At 47.4% G+C, this 20,894-nt stretch overlaps 2 protein-coding genes across 3 annotated transcripts; both read right to left on the minus strand.

The window, feature by feature from the left end:
• Nucleotides 1-1,188: 1,188 nt before the first annotated feature.
• Nucleotides 1,189-8,911, minus strand: LOC142571717 (uncharacterized). Of its 2 annotated transcripts, XM_075680266.1 has the most exons (4): nucleotides 6,897-8,911; nucleotides 5,653-6,040; nucleotides 3,131-3,394; nucleotides 1,189-1,356 (listed from the first exon to the last, which is right to left on the minus strand). In XM_075680266.1, exons 1-4 carry the CDS (start codon nucleotides 6,935-6,937, stop codon nucleotides 1,201-1,203), a joined length of 849 nt encoding a protein of 282 aa, XP_075536381.1. In that variant the 5' UTR covers nucleotides 6,938-8,911; the 3' UTR covers nucleotides 1,189-1,200. The 2 variants fall into 2 exon arrangements, with proteins under 2 accessions (XP_075536381.1, XP_075536380.1); XM_075680265.1 differs by having other exon boundaries at nucleotides 5,653-8,911.
• Nucleotides 8,912-9,011: 100 nt separating this feature from the next.
• On the minus strand, nucleotides 9,012-15,338 carry LOC142571716 (uncharacterized). The gene is made up of 3 exons (XM_075680264.1): nucleotides 14,909-15,338; nucleotides 10,862-11,315; nucleotides 9,012-10,385 (listed from the first exon to the last, which is right to left on the minus strand). The coding sequence occupies exons 1-3, from the start codon at nucleotides 15,066-15,068 to the stop codon at nucleotides 10,094-10,096; spliced, it is 906 nt and encodes a 301-aa protein (XP_075536379.1). The 5' UTR covers nucleotides 15,069-15,338; the 3' UTR covers nucleotides 9,012-10,093.
• Between the last annotated feature and the right edge of the window lie 5,556 nt (nucleotides 15,339-20,894).

Here is a 20,894-nt window from a genome sequence, read left to right on the forward strand (position 1 = left end):
TCCACCTGTTTATTCTATTGTCCGGCATACAGTAGCCAGCTGGAATCTGCGGTTGTTAAGTTTCCTGTACTGTCTTCGATTTGTTCACTGGATTATTTCCTACGGTCAGGACAACCCTGAATAAAGCTGCCGTAACAAAACCGTAAAGCTCCTTATCAAATAGCCAACCGCATATGTTTGATCCACGTCGTCATATATGACGTCCTTCTGTGGACGCGCCTTGAAAACTTGCAATACGTTCGCGCGTTCTGTCATTGCAACGTACTAGGTTGCTAAGAGTGGGTTTAACACAATACGCACGCAAAAATATAAAAAATAAGCATTTTCGTACATTTTCATCACAGTGGATGCATTCACTTTTATTTCCAAGTAGAGACGAGACAGCCAGAAATAGCGAATTTAGGGGCGATTGGCACGACTTTTTTGTAGACATGCAGTGTGCTAACACGCGCCCCGAAGCAAATTGTAAAACAGAACTTCGAGCTAGCACAAATAAAGCTGTTGCCGGAGCACTCCACTTTGCCATCGAGTATCGTGCGCAGTATGCTACAAAGACACTGAGTACCGTGAGCCAAGTTGAATAGATGCAGGTTTGGTTGGAAAATACAATCTGTAGGAAAAAGACCGGAAGATGAGCGAATGGGTGTCAGCACGCTGTGGCTTTGAGAGTGAATGTTTCAAACAGGTAGTAGTCTTGCATTTTTTTCACAAGAAATGCGGCACCGTGGAGCTTACGAATGAGGGCATGTTAGCGCTCAAATAGAGCACGTGAGTACTGTAAATCGGCTGTGTTTGCCAAGTTTTTGTTGTTGTTTGCTACCAAATCTGCATTATAAAACTGCGATTCTTGCACGTAATAAATCTCCTACCTCGACTGCAGGAGACGGTGCACACCGCACACACACGCAGATATTTTCTGTTAATGCGCTCTCTTGCGTTGATTGCTTTGCAAACATCGTTGTTGAGGCATACAAACACGAGTGCGTCTTTCGGGCGGAGTGGCTCCGAGTACAGGCGTAATCACCAGAGTGGTGCAGTGTTCGCTGCACCATCATGCACCACCCTCGGTGTTGAGCCGTAGTCGGAAGTGCCGCCGATAACGAATGAACATATTGGATTCCTGCAGGCACTTTCTCCACGCCAGCGGCATTGTTTGTCTCGTGTCCAGTGAAGGAGCGTGTCCCACACCAACAAGATTGCTCAGAAAGGCAGGGGTGCGGTCTCGAGAAACTGCTGCATGACGCGCATCATGAGCACCCTGAAGAACTCCATGAGTGGCATGGGCATAAGCTGGTACACCAGGGTCAGGCCGGTGGTCAGCACCGACGATACGGGTCCCATTCCGGTGATCTCCATCTGCAACAGGTGGGAACGTAACGCACTCATAATGGACATTCGCCCTGGCGCCGTCGACTGGCTCGTTAAACACAACACTGCGAAATCGCCAGCCAAATATCATACAGGAAGGAGCAGGCCAGTCAATGGTCCCTTTATTACATGGAGCGGGGTTTTATAGCATAAGCAATCGCGCGCTGATGTATGGTTGTAGCACCATCACGACGTGGCCGCACAGCCTCGGGGAAGAAAACGAGGAGATGTTGGTTGACAGGTGGTGAATCCAGCCTGCGAGTCTTTCATACAATTGCTTTACCCCTGCGTCTCCTTCGATGTAATTTAAGTAAGAGAAAGAAAGAAAGAAAGAAAGAAAGAAAGAAAGAAAGAAAGAAAGAAAGAAAGAAAGAAAGAAAGAAAGAAAGAAAGAAAGAAAGAAAGAAAGAAACTACAGGCAAGTCGCCGGGAGCCTGACCATTTAGGAACGCAGCGCGTGACAGAAGAAAGAAACATCGCGAACGGAGAGTCTGAACCGAACAAAATCTGGCGTATTTGGCGTCCACGAGCCATCCAGCGCATATGATGCAAGTGACAGGGATTTTCAGTGGTTTTTCTTCTTTCCTTCAATGCCACGCTTTCGTGTTAGCGCAGTTTTTCTTCGGAGGCGGGACTTGAAGGGAAATTCTGACTTATCGTCTGCGTCGCATGGGGCCAGTATGGATGGAAACCTAAATTCTCAAAGTATGTTCGTGCAAGGAAGAATGTGTAAAGAGAGGTCTGATGCTGCAAATTTTACCTTGCATAGCCGCCTTCCCGACACCTAAAACGCGGTGAGAGTTATTGCCGCATAGTGCGGAAATGTAAAGCTAGAATTTTTGTAAGGCATTTGTATTTTATATACTAAAAAGTCCGTCTTGCCTACTGGCTGGTACACACAAGCTGCCACTCAAATCACTGCTGAATGGCTAAGAATAATTTTGGGCTTTGGAATCTTATATTTGCCTTGTTTTGTTTAATAACCTCTGATTAAAAGGAAGGTAGCCTACATCAGAGCCAGCTATCAGATCGGATTCGCATCGTCGTATTATTCCGGTCATGTGCTTGCACACGACCAAAAGTGCTACATTTTTATCATCCTTCTTTCCAGGTGGTTAGAGCTCACACGGGGTATAAAAACACAAGGACGAACAAAAGCTTTGGACAGCACAATGCTCTAATGCAAAAATTAAAGCGGAAAAACACAGTACGTATACATAAACAAGTATGCAGTAAATATTTAGGATTCTATGCGCCTGAATGCGCCTGAACATCCACTAATATACTTAGACTCCATGTTACTTCACTGAGCTGTAATATACTGGAAGGAAAGTGCGATATACTGACTTGCAAAAGAAACTGCAATGTCTGCGTTATGTGCTAATCTTAGTACTGGTGCGAAATGAGAAGGAACTTCTTGTGGTACTAAACGATTCATGTGCATTGCGCCACCGCAGAAGGAAGACGGTTGCTCTGCGGAACGACCCTCAAGGCAACAGGCTCGTGTCTCTGTTCGTATATAGGATGGAAGTTTGGGATAGTTGGTACGACAATGGGAACGGTAAATCTCTACCAAAGACATGCATGAAAGTATGACGCAAGACATACAGGCGCTGACTAACAAATTTCTTCTCAGCAGGTTGTTAGTCAGTGTCTTTCTTTAGTCTACGCCTTTCGCGCTACAAGCTTTACCATTCCTAATCTCTCCGCTAGGTACTCTTCGGTGAAGGCAGTTTTCGTCAAGGTGCCCAGCGTGGCGTACCTTGAATCCTTGCGTGGACCAGAAGTTCACGTCTGCTATGTACGGTTTGAGGTCTCCGCTACGGTCCTTTGGCAACCGGAGGACCACGTTGGCCCCGAAGAGCTCAAAGCGCGCCTTCAGCTCGCCTGAGAGAAGGCCACCGGGCAGCTCGTAGTCGAACACGATGTCCGGGTTGCGAATACCCACGGGGAACGTGATCGAAACCCAATTCGGGTCCGAGATGCAGTCCACGTTAATCTCGCCGTTGAAGAACGCCGTGTGCACCTGCGTTCGTCGACATTTGCACGATTTTTCTCCACCGTCAGTACATAGAACGGAGAGAGCAACAATGTGGCGTCACGGCAATGCGCAACTCCTTTTCCATGATCATTTACAGATAGCAGCGTAAGAATGTATGCCACTCAGTGGTTTCAAATCTTGGTAGGCTTAGTTGTCAATCTGCGAATATTAACGGAAGTGGTGCGCTTGTAAGAACGGCCGTTCGCATGGCTCGCCGTTATTGGATTGCGGCCACATGTTCGCGCCGGCAAGCACGACCTGCCCGTCTCCCTATAAAAATGTCTGGCGACCGGTGTCGCTCGCATCTGCGCTCCCCCCATCGCCACAAAAAATAAGCATAAGCGTATACCATTGGCCCTTTCCTCCACCGCGGATTAGTCAGCAGCTTTGAGACTGTTCTCGAAGGTGAAAAATTCGTTAGCGGCGACTTCACAAAAGTGGTCGCGTTTATGCCAAAGTGGCCACCATTTGTGACTAACTTTGTCACATGAAATCTGCGACTCTCCAGCGTGAATGCCGCCTTAATTGTAACAACTCCACCGCAGCGCCCTTCATAGCTTGCAGAACAGAGACGGAATTCACGAAGATTCTTATTCGTAAGAGCAGTTTGTCGTTGGCCGGCTGCTTTCGATAGCAATATGTCGAACACCACGACTACCAAGGACCTGCTTTTACGAACAGTTACTGCGCAAAAATATTTTGTAAATACGGGCCCTGGATCCGTATTCACAAAAATTTCTTACGCTAGAACTCTTCATAAGAGAACATTTCAGGCAATCCTAATTCTGGATATATTATTAGCGAAGGTGACCGGTCAATGACAAAGTACACTTGCGAGAGAAAAGCTTTGGGAATTTTGCTCCGGAATGGTTAAACTCAACCGTTATTATTGTACGCTGCCATCGCCACCCACTTTCAACCCACGGCACGCTATTCCAAGGGGCTGCACCAGGATATTTATTTTTTGATAGGTAAAACGTGATTATTCATTTTCATTTAGGGTGCACTAGGGCACACCATCGCTTGGCACTGCACTACATTCTTTAAGCACACTTAGATCCTTGGTGGCCTGATGACGATCCCATGCAGGGGCGGGTCCGAGCCGGATTGATGTGCTCTTACTTACCCGCAGAAGTGCGCTTCTCCTCAAGTAAATCCATATTGCGGAGAAACCAGCTTTGAGGAATGCTTTCCGCTGTGGGAGCTTTGCATGCACGCATGGTCAGCTTTCTGAAAGCAACGCCGAAACCACACGCTCGCACGTAACATAAATGAGCTACTTTGTTCGCCGCTAGAGCAGTACCTATAGGCCGAGTGGCGTGGTTTCGGTCGCATTTCTGGCGCACCGAGAATATGTGACCCACAGTAGTTCTGGTACATGAGCGCTCCGGTTGCTCAACTCTATCTTCCTTGTGTATTGGTGTTCTCGCAAGCCACACTCATGCGACGCCAAGAACGTGTATTATAAATAATAATCGGTTCAGAAGTTGCGGTAAACGCTGCGCGATGGCCTTGTATTAATGCTCCCGTATAAGACACTCAAGGCGGCAGCTTTCCTTCGCTTCCTTTAAGGTAACGAATACAACGAAGCTAACACTTGTCACGTTCTATAGGTTCGACTCCCCAAGGTACCGCTAACAGTCCGAATACTGCAGCTCTTTCCGGCGATCGAACGGCCTGAATAGTTGCGCGAGATATAGCGTACACGTAAGGTTAAACCACAGTCCTTCTCTTACACAAAGGCTCATCCCGTCTGACCATGCTGCATCTGCCAACTTGGTGTAGAGTCACGTTTTTAATAATTGGCTTTTCGATTAGATATAAATTAATTTACATTAAAAACTGAATTAAGCTCTTTGACCAACTTGTTTAGGTGCCGCCATTCGCTCACTACGTAATTAGCCTAGTATTATAGCTTGGCAGGAGCAGTCTTTGTTCCCTCTGCCTTCATCTAAGATTCTTTTCTAACAGTGACCTTTTGAGGCAATTAACAGGCTCCAAGAAACTCTGCTATGTCCACTTGGCACCGTTGTGGTGGTTCCTTGAGCACGCACGGTAAAGTGAGACATAAGAGCTCGCAAACACTGCCGAACGTCTTACTTTACCATACTGTGTGCTTTTGGAACTGCCATACACTGCGAACGTTTGTTTGTCTCGTTTTTTCCGTCCGCGTTAGTTGTCACGAAAGAAAAAAAAAACGCAGTACATGAGTAAACGCGCGCGCCAACTCTAGTTTTGCTCACGTTCACTCCCCTGCCGTTCTTGAGGACGATGAGGCCCAGGTTCTGCGTGCCGCCGATGTAGATCGGCTCGTTCTCCTTGATCCTATCGCGGTTCCTCTCCAGGAGGGTGGTGACCAGTGTGGTGACCACGGCGTTGCCCAGGCACAGCAGTTTGGTCTGACGACGTTGCCTAGAGAGATGGACGCTGTCCTCCTCCTCTCCCGTGCACTGCCCCGGTGTCTGCACCACACGAGCCACACTCGAAACGACCGCGTTAGCGCAGATGTCTCGCTGATCGCCGTCGACACAGATGTGACGTCCAGTCGGCGCGCCATGGATGACGGTGGCGCCGGCAATCGCAAACAGCGCCAAGCGAAGGAGCCTGGCGCTGACTGCGCAGATTTTCTTCCTGTCGGGTATATGACATGACTGATGTGGACTGAAGAGGTAGATCATTTGCTGCCTTTTCTTTTTCTTTTCATTCTAGGAATGCACGAGGATTTGTTTGCAGTGATTAAACACTGTTTTTATTACATCCACGGAAACGAGGTCCGTCTACTTAAATAGCTAAATATTATTATATCAGAGCTCAAGGTGTCAAACTCGATTATCTAACACTCGCAGCCTACGTAGCGCTTCCAATATATTAGCCTCCTCTTGGATCCCGTCTCCCCGCGTACGCACACACGCTATTACCAAAGTTACCTACTCTCGAATACGCCACTCTGCAACGAGAATAGCATAGGTACTCGCACGTTGTTGCTTGTGACACATTGCTTTTTGAGAGTTCTAGACCATTGGAATACGCCTCTATAGGGTTGCATTAAAATGAAGCCAACAAAGTCGGGGCGAGTTAGCGTGTATGTATAGCTGGTCGAGTTGGTTTAGGCCAGCCCGACTTCTGACTCGACTCGCTCGCGTCGAGTTCATGGAAACGAAACATATGCACGCTTTGACCGAGGATGCGAGTTTGTCTTCCATAGCCGCTAAACTTGAAATTATTTTTATGCTGCCACTACGAAGCGGAGTGCCACGTAGAGATAAAACTCCAGATGGAGCGATAAAAGGATAGCATAATTCATTATAGGAGCACGTGCGAAATTCGCAGTTAAACTTCTAGTCCGAAATTGCTGGTCAGTCGGCCAATATAAGGTCCCTTCTTCGTAAGAAGAGATCTGATATTGTATAAGAAGTATAAGAAGGTAGTGATCGCGCACAGAAGATCACTACGACTGAGGAAACTGCAAACGGACACACCAACTTACTTCGACGCTGTCATGCCATCAGTTCTTGGGAAATATGCCATCCTCGGAAGACCCAGTACGGAGGCGACAAAACCTCGGCGGTTATTAGAATATTCTGATATGGACGTTCGGCCAGGTTAGTTGTGTTCCACGTGGGTCCAAAAAGTAAAACGACGCCATTAAAGAAAACCGCATGAACATAAAAACAGCATAAACAGCAGAAAGAACAGCATGAACATAAGAAATTGAAATGAAAAGGCGCATTCCGGGAAAACACGAAAGCAGTTAAAGGAGGCGGAATCAATTGACCTACAGAGCGCTCTAAGCGCCGATAGTTTACTCAGCTGAGGCGGCGTATTTGATATTTAATATGTAAAAATATTGAATATAAATGAGAAGCGCGACCTTGTCCGCGTGAACCAATATGAGTCGACCGCAAAGCAGGGACTATACATCCGTCCCACCTGAACAAATCCAACGAGCTACAGGAAGCTTTCGATTCTTTTACGCAGATGTCGAAATTTCAGCAAGGCTCTGTGCCTTATATCTCGCGCGCACTTTGAGCTTTCTTGGTATATTGGTGTATTAGTACAATTTGGTACTTGCACACAAGTGGGGAGTAATTTAGAATTAAAGAAGAGCGTACGGGTTGACAACACCGGACAATTTTCCATCTTCGTTGCCCTCTGCACTTTCTTTCCCCACCAAAATTTTGCAAAAGCATGACAAACTCTGTTATTATAAAAGCAGGGATTAACATCCCGTGGGCAAACCGTCGTAGACGGGGCCACAAGGTGAACTTTATGTCGCCTAATATAGCCCAAATCCCGTATGTCAGGGGAAATCATGCACATCGCACTCTCTGCGGCAATCCGTGTGAGCGCAGCTTCCGCGTCTATCCACGGCCATGGCCGACAGAGCGCCTGTGAATCGTGCCTTCCCCTGTGCGCTGTTTCATATACGCAAAGCCCGCGGAATCTGCACACTATGCGCGACGACATCGTCGTTGCCGCAGTTTCAGAAGGAACGAAACTTCCAAATTCTAGTTTTGACTTGTGTTTCTGTTGTAACGTCTTGACCTGATAGTGGGGTTTCAACGTTGTTTGTGGGGGCGGCTACATGTAGGAGCGGCTGTAGTCAAAGGAGACGCGCGGCACGACAGCGAGCCCGGTGGCTGAGAGTTAAAACCAGTGGGGGAGCCGCGGTTGACGGAGAGCGCGCAAGCGGGCTAATTGAGGCGGGACTTCGCCATCCGGTTCGCGGAAACAGCGCCGTTGCTTTGAAGTTAACCCATCGCCTCTTGACCGCACCCCTGCGGAACATTCCGTGAACGGACCCGATGCCCCAACGAGAGTGAAAGCGTTTTCTTTCGGGGTACGTGCCTCGAGGTTTGGCGAGACAAGGCGCCCACTGCACAACAAGTATCTATGACAATAACCTAAAAAAAAAATTGGAACTCTGGACTGTGCAACCCTGGAGCCCCGTTGTGTGCACAATGCGCGCACTGCAGTGTGATTCGACGAACGACGGGGCGAGGGTGATGTCGGGAAGGCTTTTTAAGTATACGCATGGCCATATGAACGGGGACTCGGTGGAGATTTGGCTAAGATTGAGAGAAACAGTAAAAATATATTCTGACGTTCTACGTGCCGAAACTACGGCATGATCATGAGGCATGCCGTAGTGGGGGACTCCGGAAATTTTGACCACCTGGCGATCTTTAACGTGCCCCCACTGCACGGCACACGGGCGCTTTTTCAGTTTGCCCCCATCGAAATGCGGCCGCCACGGCCGCGATTTGAGTCTACGACCTCGTGCTTAGCACCGCTACACCATAGCCGCTAGGCCACCACGGCGGGTAAAGACTGAAAAAAGACCTAAATTATAATATAATCGCAACTTTTGACTCGTAGTGTTTAGGTGTATGCGTAAGTGGCTTCCGTTCTATCGCTTGCATATTCCATCTTAATAAACAGCTAACTCCTTGCAATCAGCGTCACAGGCTTGCTTGGTGTAGTGTGACCTCGCGACATCCACAACACCTCCAACTTTCCTTCATCGACATCGAGCGAGATATCAAATCTGACGTTCAAGCAGTAGCATTGTCGTATCACTATAGTAACACAGACGGTGGCATCCTGTGGCGCTGCGTACAATTTTATTGCATTGTAAAAGCTTTGTGTTAAACAGAAAGAAAAACGAGGAACCAAAAATATCTTAATGAAGATTACGTCGGTAATGATGTTTTTGCACTAGCAGGTAAGGAGACGACAATCGCTCGCTGCAGCAAACAATCCGCACACTTCTGGCCGACGCTTGTGCCGCAAGCCGTAGCCATCAGATCTATTCTATCTCCGTCTGCGTGTCGGTTTACAGTAATGGTAATAACTAATATGGTAGTGGTAAAGTGCTACAGTGCTCTAAGATAGCAACGCACCAATTAAGCTGAATTAGTTGTGTCCTTGCTATCTCTTTCTAACCTCGTGCGTGAGTCAGTTACACTTCAAGAAAGTAACACATGGCATTTGATTACTGACAGCTGCTTTATTGTTCTTTTCTTTTTTGTGTGCTTCAGTGCACCCTTCATTTGCAAGCTGTGTATAAATACGCAGTTTTTGCCTTCTTTATAGCAAGCGCCTCAACGATTCGAGCACGCTTATGGTCGATTCGGGCGCGTTGGAGACAATATGCTTATAGTTTTTTCTATAAGTTCTGCATCATTTCAAACAATATTTATCCACTCATGTGACGGTGTCTGATCGATTGAGTAATTGATTCATTGAATGCTAACTCAGTGATTGATTGAGGTAACGTCTCAAACAGGGTAAAATGGGTGACATGGGCTACGCGAAGAGCCATAGTGAAGGACTCTGGATTAACTTTATATACGCGGTGTCCTTCAAGGTGCCCCTAAATTTGAGCACCTGAGTAATTTGGCATTCTGCGCTTATACAGCAATGCGGTGGCCGTTTCCAATCGTCGAACCTGCGACCCTGTGTACAGCAGTAGAAAAACACGTGGCCACTAAGCCACCGGACTGGTTTCTATGAGCATCAAACGTTTTGGGAAAGTCGACTGCAAAAATTTATAAAAAAAAATTAAAACTTTCAGTCAAATCAAACAAATAGAATCAAACAAATAAATCAAACAAATAGAATAAAATCAATTCTGATCATTCAACTAGCCGATCGATCGATCATCCGCAAGATTGCACCGTCCTACACTGGCACCACGAACTGCTTCCCGTAGTCGCACGTGGACGGCTCGTGCAGGCGGTAGAGGATGTTCACGTAGGGCACCGTCTCCAGCGCCATCTTGTGGTCGATGCCGCGCCCTTCCCCGGCGCCTGCCAGCAGCAGTCCCGTGAGACCCTTCTTGTGGAAGGGGCCGAACGCCTCGAGTAGGTGGTACACGATGCACTCGGCGATGGCCTCCTCGTCCGCGTACACGATTCTCAGGAGGGCGCGGCCGCTAATGTCTGTGCTGACCACTCCGTAGCCCACCACAGACCTGCAGCGGAAGAAAAAGCGGGAGTTTGGCGCGCGTTATGGCGTTTATGGCGTAAGACGTTTCCTCTCGTTTAACATGCCTTCTAGGAACACTCAAGCAAGATGGAGGTTTCAACAGGAAGGTGGAGATTTAAAGTGAACAGTGGTCGAACAAGTGCTGCCCAAGGCTGGAGCCAACGCATCGACAAGCGTACTTGTCTTCCTCAGGAATACTTGACAGCGTTAAGCATAACACTCACACTGCGAACCGGCTATATAGCGCACGCAGTGGCGTGGGTGCATAGTTATTGCTGATAAACTGCAGTTGGGGGTGACAGATGCCTACTTGCGCTTGACGCTGGTACTGCCCCGTGCGTGCCACAGCACTATTCCAACGTAATACATTTATTTCGTGATGCGTGGAATAAGCGGTCTCGCTTCAGAAAGCTGCTCTCTTTATTTTGGCACAACCGAACAGGGAAGTGAATGTTCACTCACCGGTTCTGGTCGCCTCGTCGGGCCACCACGACGGCATTCCCTTTTTCGGCGAGGACAAGGGAAATGAAGCGTTCCCTCCTGAAGCCAAACACGGTGGCGTCGTAGTCGGCGATGGAGGACACCGTATCGGCGTCGTCTTGCACCTGCACAGCCGACACTTGCACGCCCGTCACGCTCTGGGTCAGCGAGGAGATGTCGGCCGGTCCCGGCCGGATGTAGTGGATGCGCTCAGCCGACACGACTTCGAAGCCGTAGCGACGGTAGTACATGGCCACGTGAAATCCTCCGCAGATGAGGAACGCGTTCCTGGCGGCTCCCAGACGCCGCACGACGGCCTCCTGCCAGAGTCGCGTGGCGAGCCCCGACTTCTGGCGCTCGGCGCGAACCGCGTGCATCATCACGTATGCCAGCTCTGGGTGCAGGTCCGCGACGGCGCAGCTGCCTTGCACTTGGCCTGCGACGGATGTCATTTTGATTCACCCACACTTCGAGGTACTCGGGTGCTTTAGTTGCTGCAGCAGCGTATAACCTTCCTGATGCAAGTGGTTTGCGAAGCACAACGTGTGCCATATGCGCCCCCGACATGCCTAACCGCGCGAAATTTTCTTTTAGAACAGGTTACACTTTATTTAAAATTCGAAAGTGCGCGCTGCGGAATAAAACGCGTGAATCATGCATGTTATGTATATGCACAGTCACCCGATTCTTTAACACTATCGCGCGAACATCGAATGGCCGGCCGGCGAAACGCCTTCTAATGGCGTGCGAAGCGACGCAATAAGCAAGAGCAAGAGAGACCAGCAAGAGATCAACGAGATTCTGCTGACCTGGTCACTTTTCGTCGTCAGAAGGCGCTCACCGGCCGTCTGGTCGACGCTCGCGCGGTGCTGTTAATGTATATTACGTTTTATGTAATAGGGATCGAATTGATGCGATATATTCCATGGAGATCGAAGTCCAATAGCCATGTATGGTTGTGAACCATACATATACATATTGTAGTCAGATGGGCGGCTTGGGAGAAGCTCCACTTTTTAGGTTGTGGTAACTCAACGACCGCAGTCCACGACAACTCAACAATGGGTGCGGTAGATCTGCGGCGGCAGCTGGGCGAAGGCGGAGGGGAGTGGTCGCGCCGAAGGCGGGAATGTTAGCACTTTTTCGTATCGTATTATCTGAAGCCTCTTGTGCGTCATATGTATAATTACGGTAAGAGAAAAAAATCCTAAAAGGCACAAAAATATCTACAATTGACAGAAATCCTGAAGACAACAGCCATCATTCGCCGAGCGCATACTAGAGGGCTTCGCAATAACATCCCTCAGCAAACATAGTGACTTCGGCAAGGCGCATGGTATCCGCGCCTTGTTGTAGCGCAGGTTCGACAACCTGGAAATGAAGTAGCGGTTGATGAGCAAAAGCATGTACGTACATGCAGGGTGGTCAGTGTGAATGAGAGATCTGAACTTACTGTAGCAAGACCTTTCAGACGCAGTCTTGCGCGAAGAGCCTGTAGTTTTCTTAGTTTCGGTTCTAATGCGTTAGTTATTTTAACCCCCACTGCGAAAGAGTTCCCGTTGCACAACTCTGAATTGCAGGGACTGCAAGAACGGAGAGAGGAGGCAGTGTTATTCACATCATACGAAGTCATTTCTGTCTTAATAACTGAGTCGCCAGCTTTATGTCGACTGGATCCCTGAGCTGTATACGCGGCGCGAATTGCCCTAGATTAGCGTCGGCTAACTATATTAGAAAAAGAAAGGCAAATATATAAATTTGTCTTGTGCTGTGGTTCAAAGCAAGATAATCAGTACGCATCACCACCAGAACCACCTCCCCCAGCACCACCACCACCAATATAATAATAATAATAATAATAATAATAATAATAATAATAATAATAATAATAATAATAATAATAATAATAATAATAATAATAATAATAATAATAATAATAATAATAATAATAATAATTCCAAGGACGTCTCCAACTATGCCCTTCGGCTGAGACAACACTTCCTAGGCCACAGGAGACCCGCGAGCTTTGCGCCAAGACGTCATCCGCAAAGGCAGGAAGTCATTTATTAAGATAGCAAAAGAGGTGGGTGGGGGAAGCTTCGTGAGGATTTGGGGCACTGTACTTGTCCCTCTCCCTTGTTTTATCATAGATTCTTCGAAGCATCAGTGTTGAGATTACAGTTGCCAAATTGAATTCGCGTAATGCCATCCAATAATTATTGCCGGCAACCTTTCGCAGCAAGCCAAAGCGCAAGCAATATACAACATTCATTGAAGGCACGATCTACTTGGTCCTGTGAATGAGCATGCAGTCATTGAAGCGTAGGATGGTTTTACATGTGCTTGTTGGCTCGTACCTTCCTGTAGAATTCCGCATACATGTGGTACAGAAAGTATGTTTTGAAACGAAGTGTGTTTGTGCCTAAGCTCCCTTCAGAGTTCCAAAAAGAGCGATTCGTTCAAGTACGAATAACTGTGAACAGAAACAAACACAAAGAACACCTATTTGTTCTGGCTCAATGCTACTCTTTCAGTTTTGCTATTTGATAGGATTGTAACCACAGCCAAAGTTCACCACGAGTGATTACGCACACGACGTGAGAGACGGCGGGAAAAGTTCATTTCCTTGTGTAAACAGGGAAGCGTGCATTGAGTGGTCGGTACAAACAACCGTTGAGTCGACGGATGCAACGGCGCGTGCGACACATGCCAGCCGTGGCTTTTGGATGGAGCGATACGGAGAACAATGACTTAAACGGGACAGTGGCTTCAAGCGAGCTTTTATTTTATTTTGGGTGAAGTGCAACGTTAGGCCAACGATTGTGATTGCAAAGTTGCAGCAATGCGCTACCAACTCTTTTTTATTGAACACTGTAGAGTTTCGTATTACGATGACGCTATGTTGTTTAACAGAATTGAGTGAGAGTGGAAATGTGCATGAGGAAACCAACGGAGCAAGAAAAGGAAAAGGACACGGTGCGTTTCTTTCCTATACGTTGCTAAGGGCTAGTTTTGGTTGTCAATGGATATGATTAACACCAATTGTGGTTAACACATTGGTTAACATGTGGTTAACACATTGATAATGTAGCACGTTATTATTGTTATGACAGCACACGTGTCATAGCACCAGTTTCTGCTGGCGCATAGCACCAAGCACTGCTCAGTGTTGCCCAGAATATACCACGAAATCCCGTATATCGTGAATACCTACCCGATTACGATGAGCAATTTTGACGCTTCGAAAGTAACAAAAATGAAGTTTCCCTACGTACACGTGAACGACAAACACTTATTTTCTTATAAGATTAGATAAACACTTAAACAACTAATATCTCTGTTACCCGAATATAATAGGACCGGCAATCTTGGCACGCCTAAGTAATGAAAAGAAAATCGTATCATTAGTGATTAGTCCTATATTAATTCGCGAGCGCCAAAAAAATATTCCTGTAGCAATCTCGCGGGTAAATAAGTTTGGGTGGTATTGAGTGCGGGCCGGTGCTGCGGGTGTGTAACACGTTGCGTAAGCATCCTTGCGAAGTACGGGCTTCCCATACTTTGTTTCAGTGCCCGTTAAATGGCGGCTTGCTATAACGGAAATTACCAGATCTCAGACATCATCGCTGTAGCCCATCGGAGCCGCGGTGAATGAACAAGCACGGCACACGACTGTCAGTAAAAGGAAAAAGAAAAGAAAAGAAAACAGAGAAAGGAAAGTATATATAGATATATATAGTTTGGGTTTTTTGTTAACACAGTGCTCGCGACAAAATTCGAATAAATAAAATCCCTTTAAGAACGACACCACGATGCTTTTGGTTCATTTTATTCATATATCGTTGCATCTTATTTCTATTTTTTGTCTTAGTTTTCACTGTTTCAGGCAGTTAGCGAAAGGCCAACTCGACTGCAATTAAATCCGCGCTCCGTCTTCCTGTACTGCGTTTCTTAATTTGTCGAAGCCTTTCTTTTCGCAACAGGTGACGTTAAACAGCGGCAAAGGTAGAGTACGTGTACGACTCTCACCATCTTCGGTAACAGCGACGTAGATGCTGTCCGGGTCGTACTTCGCCAGCGCGTCCAGTGCCCCGATGCCCAGTTGCTGACCGTAACTTCTGCGCAACTCCGTCACACCTTCCTTGTCTTCCTCGCGCATCGGTCGAATCATCACGTCTTTCCCCTCCATGCTAAAACGAATATTAACTATCCAGTCCGCACGCAGATCCCGGTATAAAGAATTGAAGCGCGTAGCACGTCAGCGCCAGAGCCAAGCTCCTGTCCAGCTGCGGCGATCGAGATCTTCCCTCGACCGGCCCTTGAAGCCGCCAGTGAGGGTGGAGGAAAGTTTACTAACGGCCAAGATTAGGTGCATCCGTCCGCAAGATACCGCGAACCGAGATCATCGGCGAGGAGAGGAAAATCCATAGTGCGTCAGTCGGTCGCGAACGGCAGTGCCCGCCATCGAGCACGTGTAGAGCAATCGTGAAAGCTTATCGCTCAACGCGCCGTTCAACGCGTTATCTTGCGGAACCCGTGTCCAGCCAGTTGCGCCGCGTTTGTCAGCACACAACGCGGTGAACCTGCACTCGTGGACAGAGGGTCCGCAGGGGTCGGAAAGTTTGCCGTGATAGCTGGGATCGTTATCGAGGAAGAAAGGGATCAAAGACAGTGCAAGGAAGCGCCTCGAGTGCTCGTATACATTGCTTTGTTCTGTCAATAATTAACAAGTGGAGGCGAACGAGGGCCTGCATTCACAGAAGTTCTCTTACATAAGTGCTTTTCGAGATTAGCCATTGCGGCAGAGATCGTCTTGTTGTCGCGCCGACCGCTATCGTAAGTGCCAGAACGCCGCCCAATTATGAAATGCCCTTACGCAAGGAAAGCTTTGCAAAAGCGCAGAATTGCCTGCGTAGTCGTCATCGGCGCGACAGCTGCGCCTATATGGTCTACGTGATTTGAGCGCCGTTATCACGTATTGCTAAATGTGGCCTGCATTTCAAGATGAATGAAGTCCAAATCGATTCGCGTACTTAGAATACAGATGCAGAATTGTCAAAGCTTTTCATCCGTGAGTACTCTTTGTCATAGGCCAGTCGCTTTCATTAACAATTTGCCCACCATCAGGATTGGCTGGGCTGTGCCTTTAGAGCAATTCTGAAGACCTGAGCCCGGGTCTTTAGACTTCGCCGGATTTAAAATAAAGTTGTTTCCATCCATCCATAGCGTAACAGCTGTCTGCGAATACGGGCCTTGTTTTTGGGCAGAGGACATGTATTGGCTGTATGAAATTTATTGACGTTGACATGTATTGGCTGGACATGTATGAACACCAGTTCCCCAAATATAAGACAGGTTATGAGATCTAGCTCACGGAGATAATCTCTAGGAGGGCCCAGGATGCGAGTCCTTTCACTTTCATTCTATACAGTGCACCCTCACACAAAAGGAGAAATTTCAGGCACGCACTAACTTCAGCAATCAAGATAGCCGCGAATGCCCCGTTAATCGTGGCAGAGGATTTTAATGCCCTGAACCAAGAATGGGGCTACAATTAAAGTAGCATCAAAGGCACAGAGCTTGCCACATGGCCCGCAGAGCGCGGCCTAATCCTTGTCACTGAACCCAGATTCCCTACTAGAATAGGAAACTCGGTTTGCAGAGACACTGCTCCGGATCTAAATTTTGTACATGGAATAGATGGGGACTGGGACAACGTTCAGGAGAGTGTGGGCAGGGACCACTAGACTATAGAACTCACCCTTTGAACAATAACCAAACCCCTCAGAACATTCGAATTTACAGTCTGGGACCTCTTTAGGAAAATGAGAGGACAGCAGACTCCGGAAGCAGATGCATACCAGGAACTCTTTGATAATCTGAACAAAGGGGTAACGAGGCCACGAAGACAATAGCTACCGACTTCGAGGCCCAGTTAATAAATACCAGAATGGCGCACATGCTTGAGGCTAAGCATAGCATAATATCTAGACGGAAGACGCATTAATTGTAGGCTCAGGGCCAAAATTGCAGCTCTAAACAAGGAAATTGACTCACACGCTGCACTTTTGTCGCAGCAACAATGGGAGGAAACATGTGCGGAAACGGATAGTCGTATGAGAAGAGGCAGCAAATGGGGCCTCAGAAATCTTAATAACAAACAATCCAAATGAAGAGCTAGACTAGCTTTAGACAGGATGATCAAATGCCTAACTAGGCATGGTATGACGAAAAGCAATATAGCTCAAAGCATGCTGTACACCTACCTTCCTTGGAAGGACAGTGACGCATGCAGGGAGGCAGAGGAAGTCCCATACCCGGAATACACCGGGGTGGGTGCCCCACTCCTTGATGAAGTCTCCTGCGTATCAAACGTTAGACGCGTCCTCTTTAACCCCAAGAGCAAGTCTGCTTCAGGACCAGATGGGATCACAAACAAACTTCCTAAGAACTTGGATGACAAGGCAATATAGATTTTAACAAATGAGATCAATCGAGTCTGGGAGTAGGGGCAAGTCTCTTATGAATGGAGGGCAGCCAAGGTAGTTTTCATCCCCAAGTCGGAAAAACCTATCAGCGTGGAAAACCTCCGACCCATCTCGCTCACTTCATGCCTTTGCAAAGTCATGAAGCATATAGCCCATAATCGCATATCAAGTCAAATCGAGCGACATTGCCGCTTTACTCACAACTTGATTGGATTTCGACCTTCCCTCTCCACGCAGGATGCGATGCTCCTATTGAAAAAATCAATATTTGAAAACCGTACTTATGCTGGGATGGGCGTTCTGGCCCTAGGCTTGGCTAAAGTCATCCTAGGTGAGATATCCTAGCTAAAACTTGGCAGCAGATTTTTTAAACTTTACTAAATCGTTCCTTGGTGAACGCATAACGTTTATAAAAGTGTGGACGATTACCGAAGGGACTTTTCCTCTAGGTTGTCTCGGCCCACCCCAGGAATTGGTGCTGTCACCCCTACTCTTTAATATCGTTATGAACAGGCTGTCCAAGAGGTTGGCTGGCATCCCAGATGTCCAGCATGTAATCTATGCGGACGACATCACCATCCGAGTCCCCGGAGGGTGGCTAGCCAGATTAGAGGAAAGCTTACAAGAAGCTGTTAACATCACAGAGGATTTTCTCACTAGCACGGTGTTGACGCTCTCTCCCACAAAGTCAGAGCTACTCCTGTATGGCGCTGGCTAACACTCCCAGGGTTCTACTAGGACACATAAATACCCAAGAAAGTGGATGGGGAAACGGCGCCGCTGTAGCTCAATTGGTAGAGCATCTTACGCGAAATGCGAAGGTTGTGGGTTCGGTTCCCACCTGCGGCAAGTTGTTTTTTCATCCACTTTAATTTCCATTAATATATCGTTTCTTTATTTCATTTATTGAGCACAAGTAATTTCCCCTATGTTGTCCTTGGTGTCAGTGTTTGTTGGCTTCTTATGACATGACTAATAAAATCGGGCCCCTCGGTTAACCCTCTTTTCTTCTCGTCCTGTACAGGAAAGTGAGACAAGGAGGCAAAACTAAAGAATTAGCACCACTGGACTCGCTTCCTATTCAGATACAAACTTAAGTGGGCAACTGCATACCCTGAGTCGATTCTGTTAAAATTTTAGGGCTAACTATTAATTACAAAGGGCAAGATAGAGAAGGCCTAAGTTTTGAACGACAGAAAGCTGAGCTAGTTGGTAAGGATTCATTATGCAAGAAAAGGTAAGGCGTGGAGACAGGACACAAGAGAAGAGAAGTTCGTGTTGTCCACTTCTCTTGTGTTCTGTCTGCACGCCTCAGCTTTTCTTGCATAAAGATCTGAGTAGTCAAACAGGACAGGCAAACAGTTTTCTAAAACTCATTGCTTGGGTAACTAGCCGAAGGAAAGGATTGAAGGAGGACAATCTCAACCGGGCCTTTCAGGCGTTCTTCCTAAGTCACGTATCTTATACTGCACCTTATTTAGAATGGACCCGAGCTGAAACAGCTAAGCTTGACTCTCTCATTCGAACGGGACATAAAAGGGCCATTGGAATGCCACAGTCTGCGTCTACGGAAAAGCTGCTGGCCGTGGGAATCCACAATACTATTGATGAGATTATTGAAGCGCATTGCATAGCCCAAGTCACTCTGCTCTCTGTCACTAAACCTGGCCTTAAAATCCTCGAGGGGGCCGGCATTGAACCCCGGTATAGCCCCGAACCCACTAAGTCTCTCAGAAAAGATACCAGGTCTCACTTCGTAACAGACCCTGTGCTCCGTAACATTCATCCTGTGTATAACGTGATCAGAAGGAACGCTCGAGCATGGGCAATCCTACAAAATTTACATCAACATAAGCTAGATGCGCTTTTTGTCGACGCAGCACAGTACCCCACAGGGGAAACATTCTCCATAAGAGTGGTGGACGGAGAGCGAAAAATTATTAACGCAGCTTCTGTAAGGGTCAGGACGTCCCATGTAGCTTTTATATATATAATCGTCGTAAGAAGCCAGCTTTTATATACTCGGATTCACACTCGGCCATCCGCTCCTTCTCGTCCGGATTCGTAGCGGAAACAACAAGATCCTTCGGGTTGAGGACTTCTCTATCAGAAGTGAAGGGATATCACCACATTTCTTGGTTCCATGCCCACTTAAGCGACATCACTGGACCGAATGGGATTAACCCGTATGAGGCTCCCCTTAGGTTTGCGCGTGACCTCACGAACTGCGCAGCCGAACCTGGAGCCTCAGAATTCCCATAGATCTAGGAAAAGACCCGCTCCATACATATAATGAGATTACCACTCATTAAAAGCTTATCCGTAGAACCTTCCCTCTGCCACACCCCAAGCTTTACAGGGCCCAGGTCTGTACGCTTAGAATGCTGCAGACTAGATCTTGCCCTACTCCGCGCTTAATGCACTTAATTGATCAGGAAGACTCACAGGAATGCCGTAATTGCGGATACGAATGTTGTAATTTTTGAACACATGCTCTGGCTGTGCCCAGCCTTAGAGGCCTCTCCACTTCAAACCAAGGACTCCTGGGAATCCGCCCTCAAGTGTCGAGAACATCTACAACAACTCCAGGCCATCCAGAAGGCCCATGACGTTGCGGTGGGTCTCGGCCTGCCAGTCCTTTCAAGGTGAAGCCATCGACTTATCCCGAGTCCCCCCGGACGTAAGCTCTTCAGGACCTCAATAAAGTTCTCGTCATGTCATGTCGTGTATTAGCTCAACTAAGTATATTATCAGAGAAGGCTGGCAAAGCAACAGACAATACATGACATAACCGCGGCGGCGATTACGATTTGAGTGACATCTTAATTTCTATTGTATTACATATCCTCAGAGACTCTGGTCCTCTCCCTGAAAAATAAATTATGTGGTTTTACGTGCCAAAACCACGATCTGACTATGAGGCACGCCGTAGTGGGGGAAACGGGAAATTTGGACCACCTGGGGTTCTTTAACGTGCTCCTAAATCTAAACTCACGGGTGTTTTCGATTTCGCCGCCATCGAAATGCGGCCACCGTGGCACGGATTTGATCCCGCGACCTCGTGCTTAGCAGCCCAACACCATAGCCATAAAGCAACCGCGGTGGGTGTCCTCTCTATGGAGAAAAAAATTACAAATCTAGTCTGGTTGGCCGCTTGTCTTTCAACGTTTTGTGATTTTGCTCTCCACAAGCGATTAAGTGGCCGTGGACGGATGTTGCGATAATCTATGACGTCATAGGGAACTGGTGCAGAGACTCAAACTTAGTGTCGCCCTTCTTTCCCCTTTACATCGTCATATTGTTCACGAAGGTTCAACTTTCGGTAAATGTTAAGCGCCTTCTACTTCAGGGGCCGAATTCACAAAGTTCTTCGTTTGTAAGGGATGTTCGCGATCTGTTGGCAGCCTTTGCTAAAGATATGTGCAGCACCTAGCTTCGTAATTGACCAGAATTTGCGCTTAGAAACAATTATAGAGTAACAGCTTTTTGTTTAACGTGGGCTCAGAAATATACTTTACTTATTATTT

The sequence above is a fragment of the Dermacentor variabilis genome, chromosome 2, assembly GCF_050947875.1.
Source record: "Dermacentor variabilis isolate Ectoservices chromosome 2, ASM5094787v1, whole genome shotgun sequence".
Lineage (NCBI taxonomy): Eukaryota > Metazoa > Arthropoda > Arachnida > Ixodida > Ixodidae > Dermacentor > Dermacentor variabilis.

Bases quoted from the DNA above. Each gene is read 5' to 3' on its own strand.
- LOC142571716 (XM_075680264.1), bottom strand. From the start codon at position 15,068: ATGGAGGGGAAAGACGTGATGATTCGACCGATGCGCGAGGAAGACAAG. The intron at 11,316-14,908 runs GTGAGAGTCGTA...CATCCGTCGCAG, and splicing joins CGTCGCTGTTACCGAAGATG to GCCAAGTGCAAGGCAGCTGC. The intron at 10,386-10,861 runs GTGAGTGAACAT...CTTCCGCTGCAG, and splicing joins CGACGAGGCGACCAGAACCG to GTCTGTGGTGGGCTACGGAG.
- LOC142571717 (XM_075680265.1), bottom strand. From the start codon at position 6,087: ATGATCTACCTCTTCAGTCCACATCAGTCATGTCATATACCCGACAGG. The intron at 3,395-5,652 runs GTGAGCAAAACT...CGACGAACGCAG, and splicing joins AGAACGGCAGGGGAGTGAAC to GTGCACACGGCGTTCTTCAA. The intron at 1,357-3,130 runs GTACGCCACGCT...CACCTGTTGCAG, and splicing joins GGTCCACGCAAGGATTCAAG to ATGGAGATCACCGGAATGGG.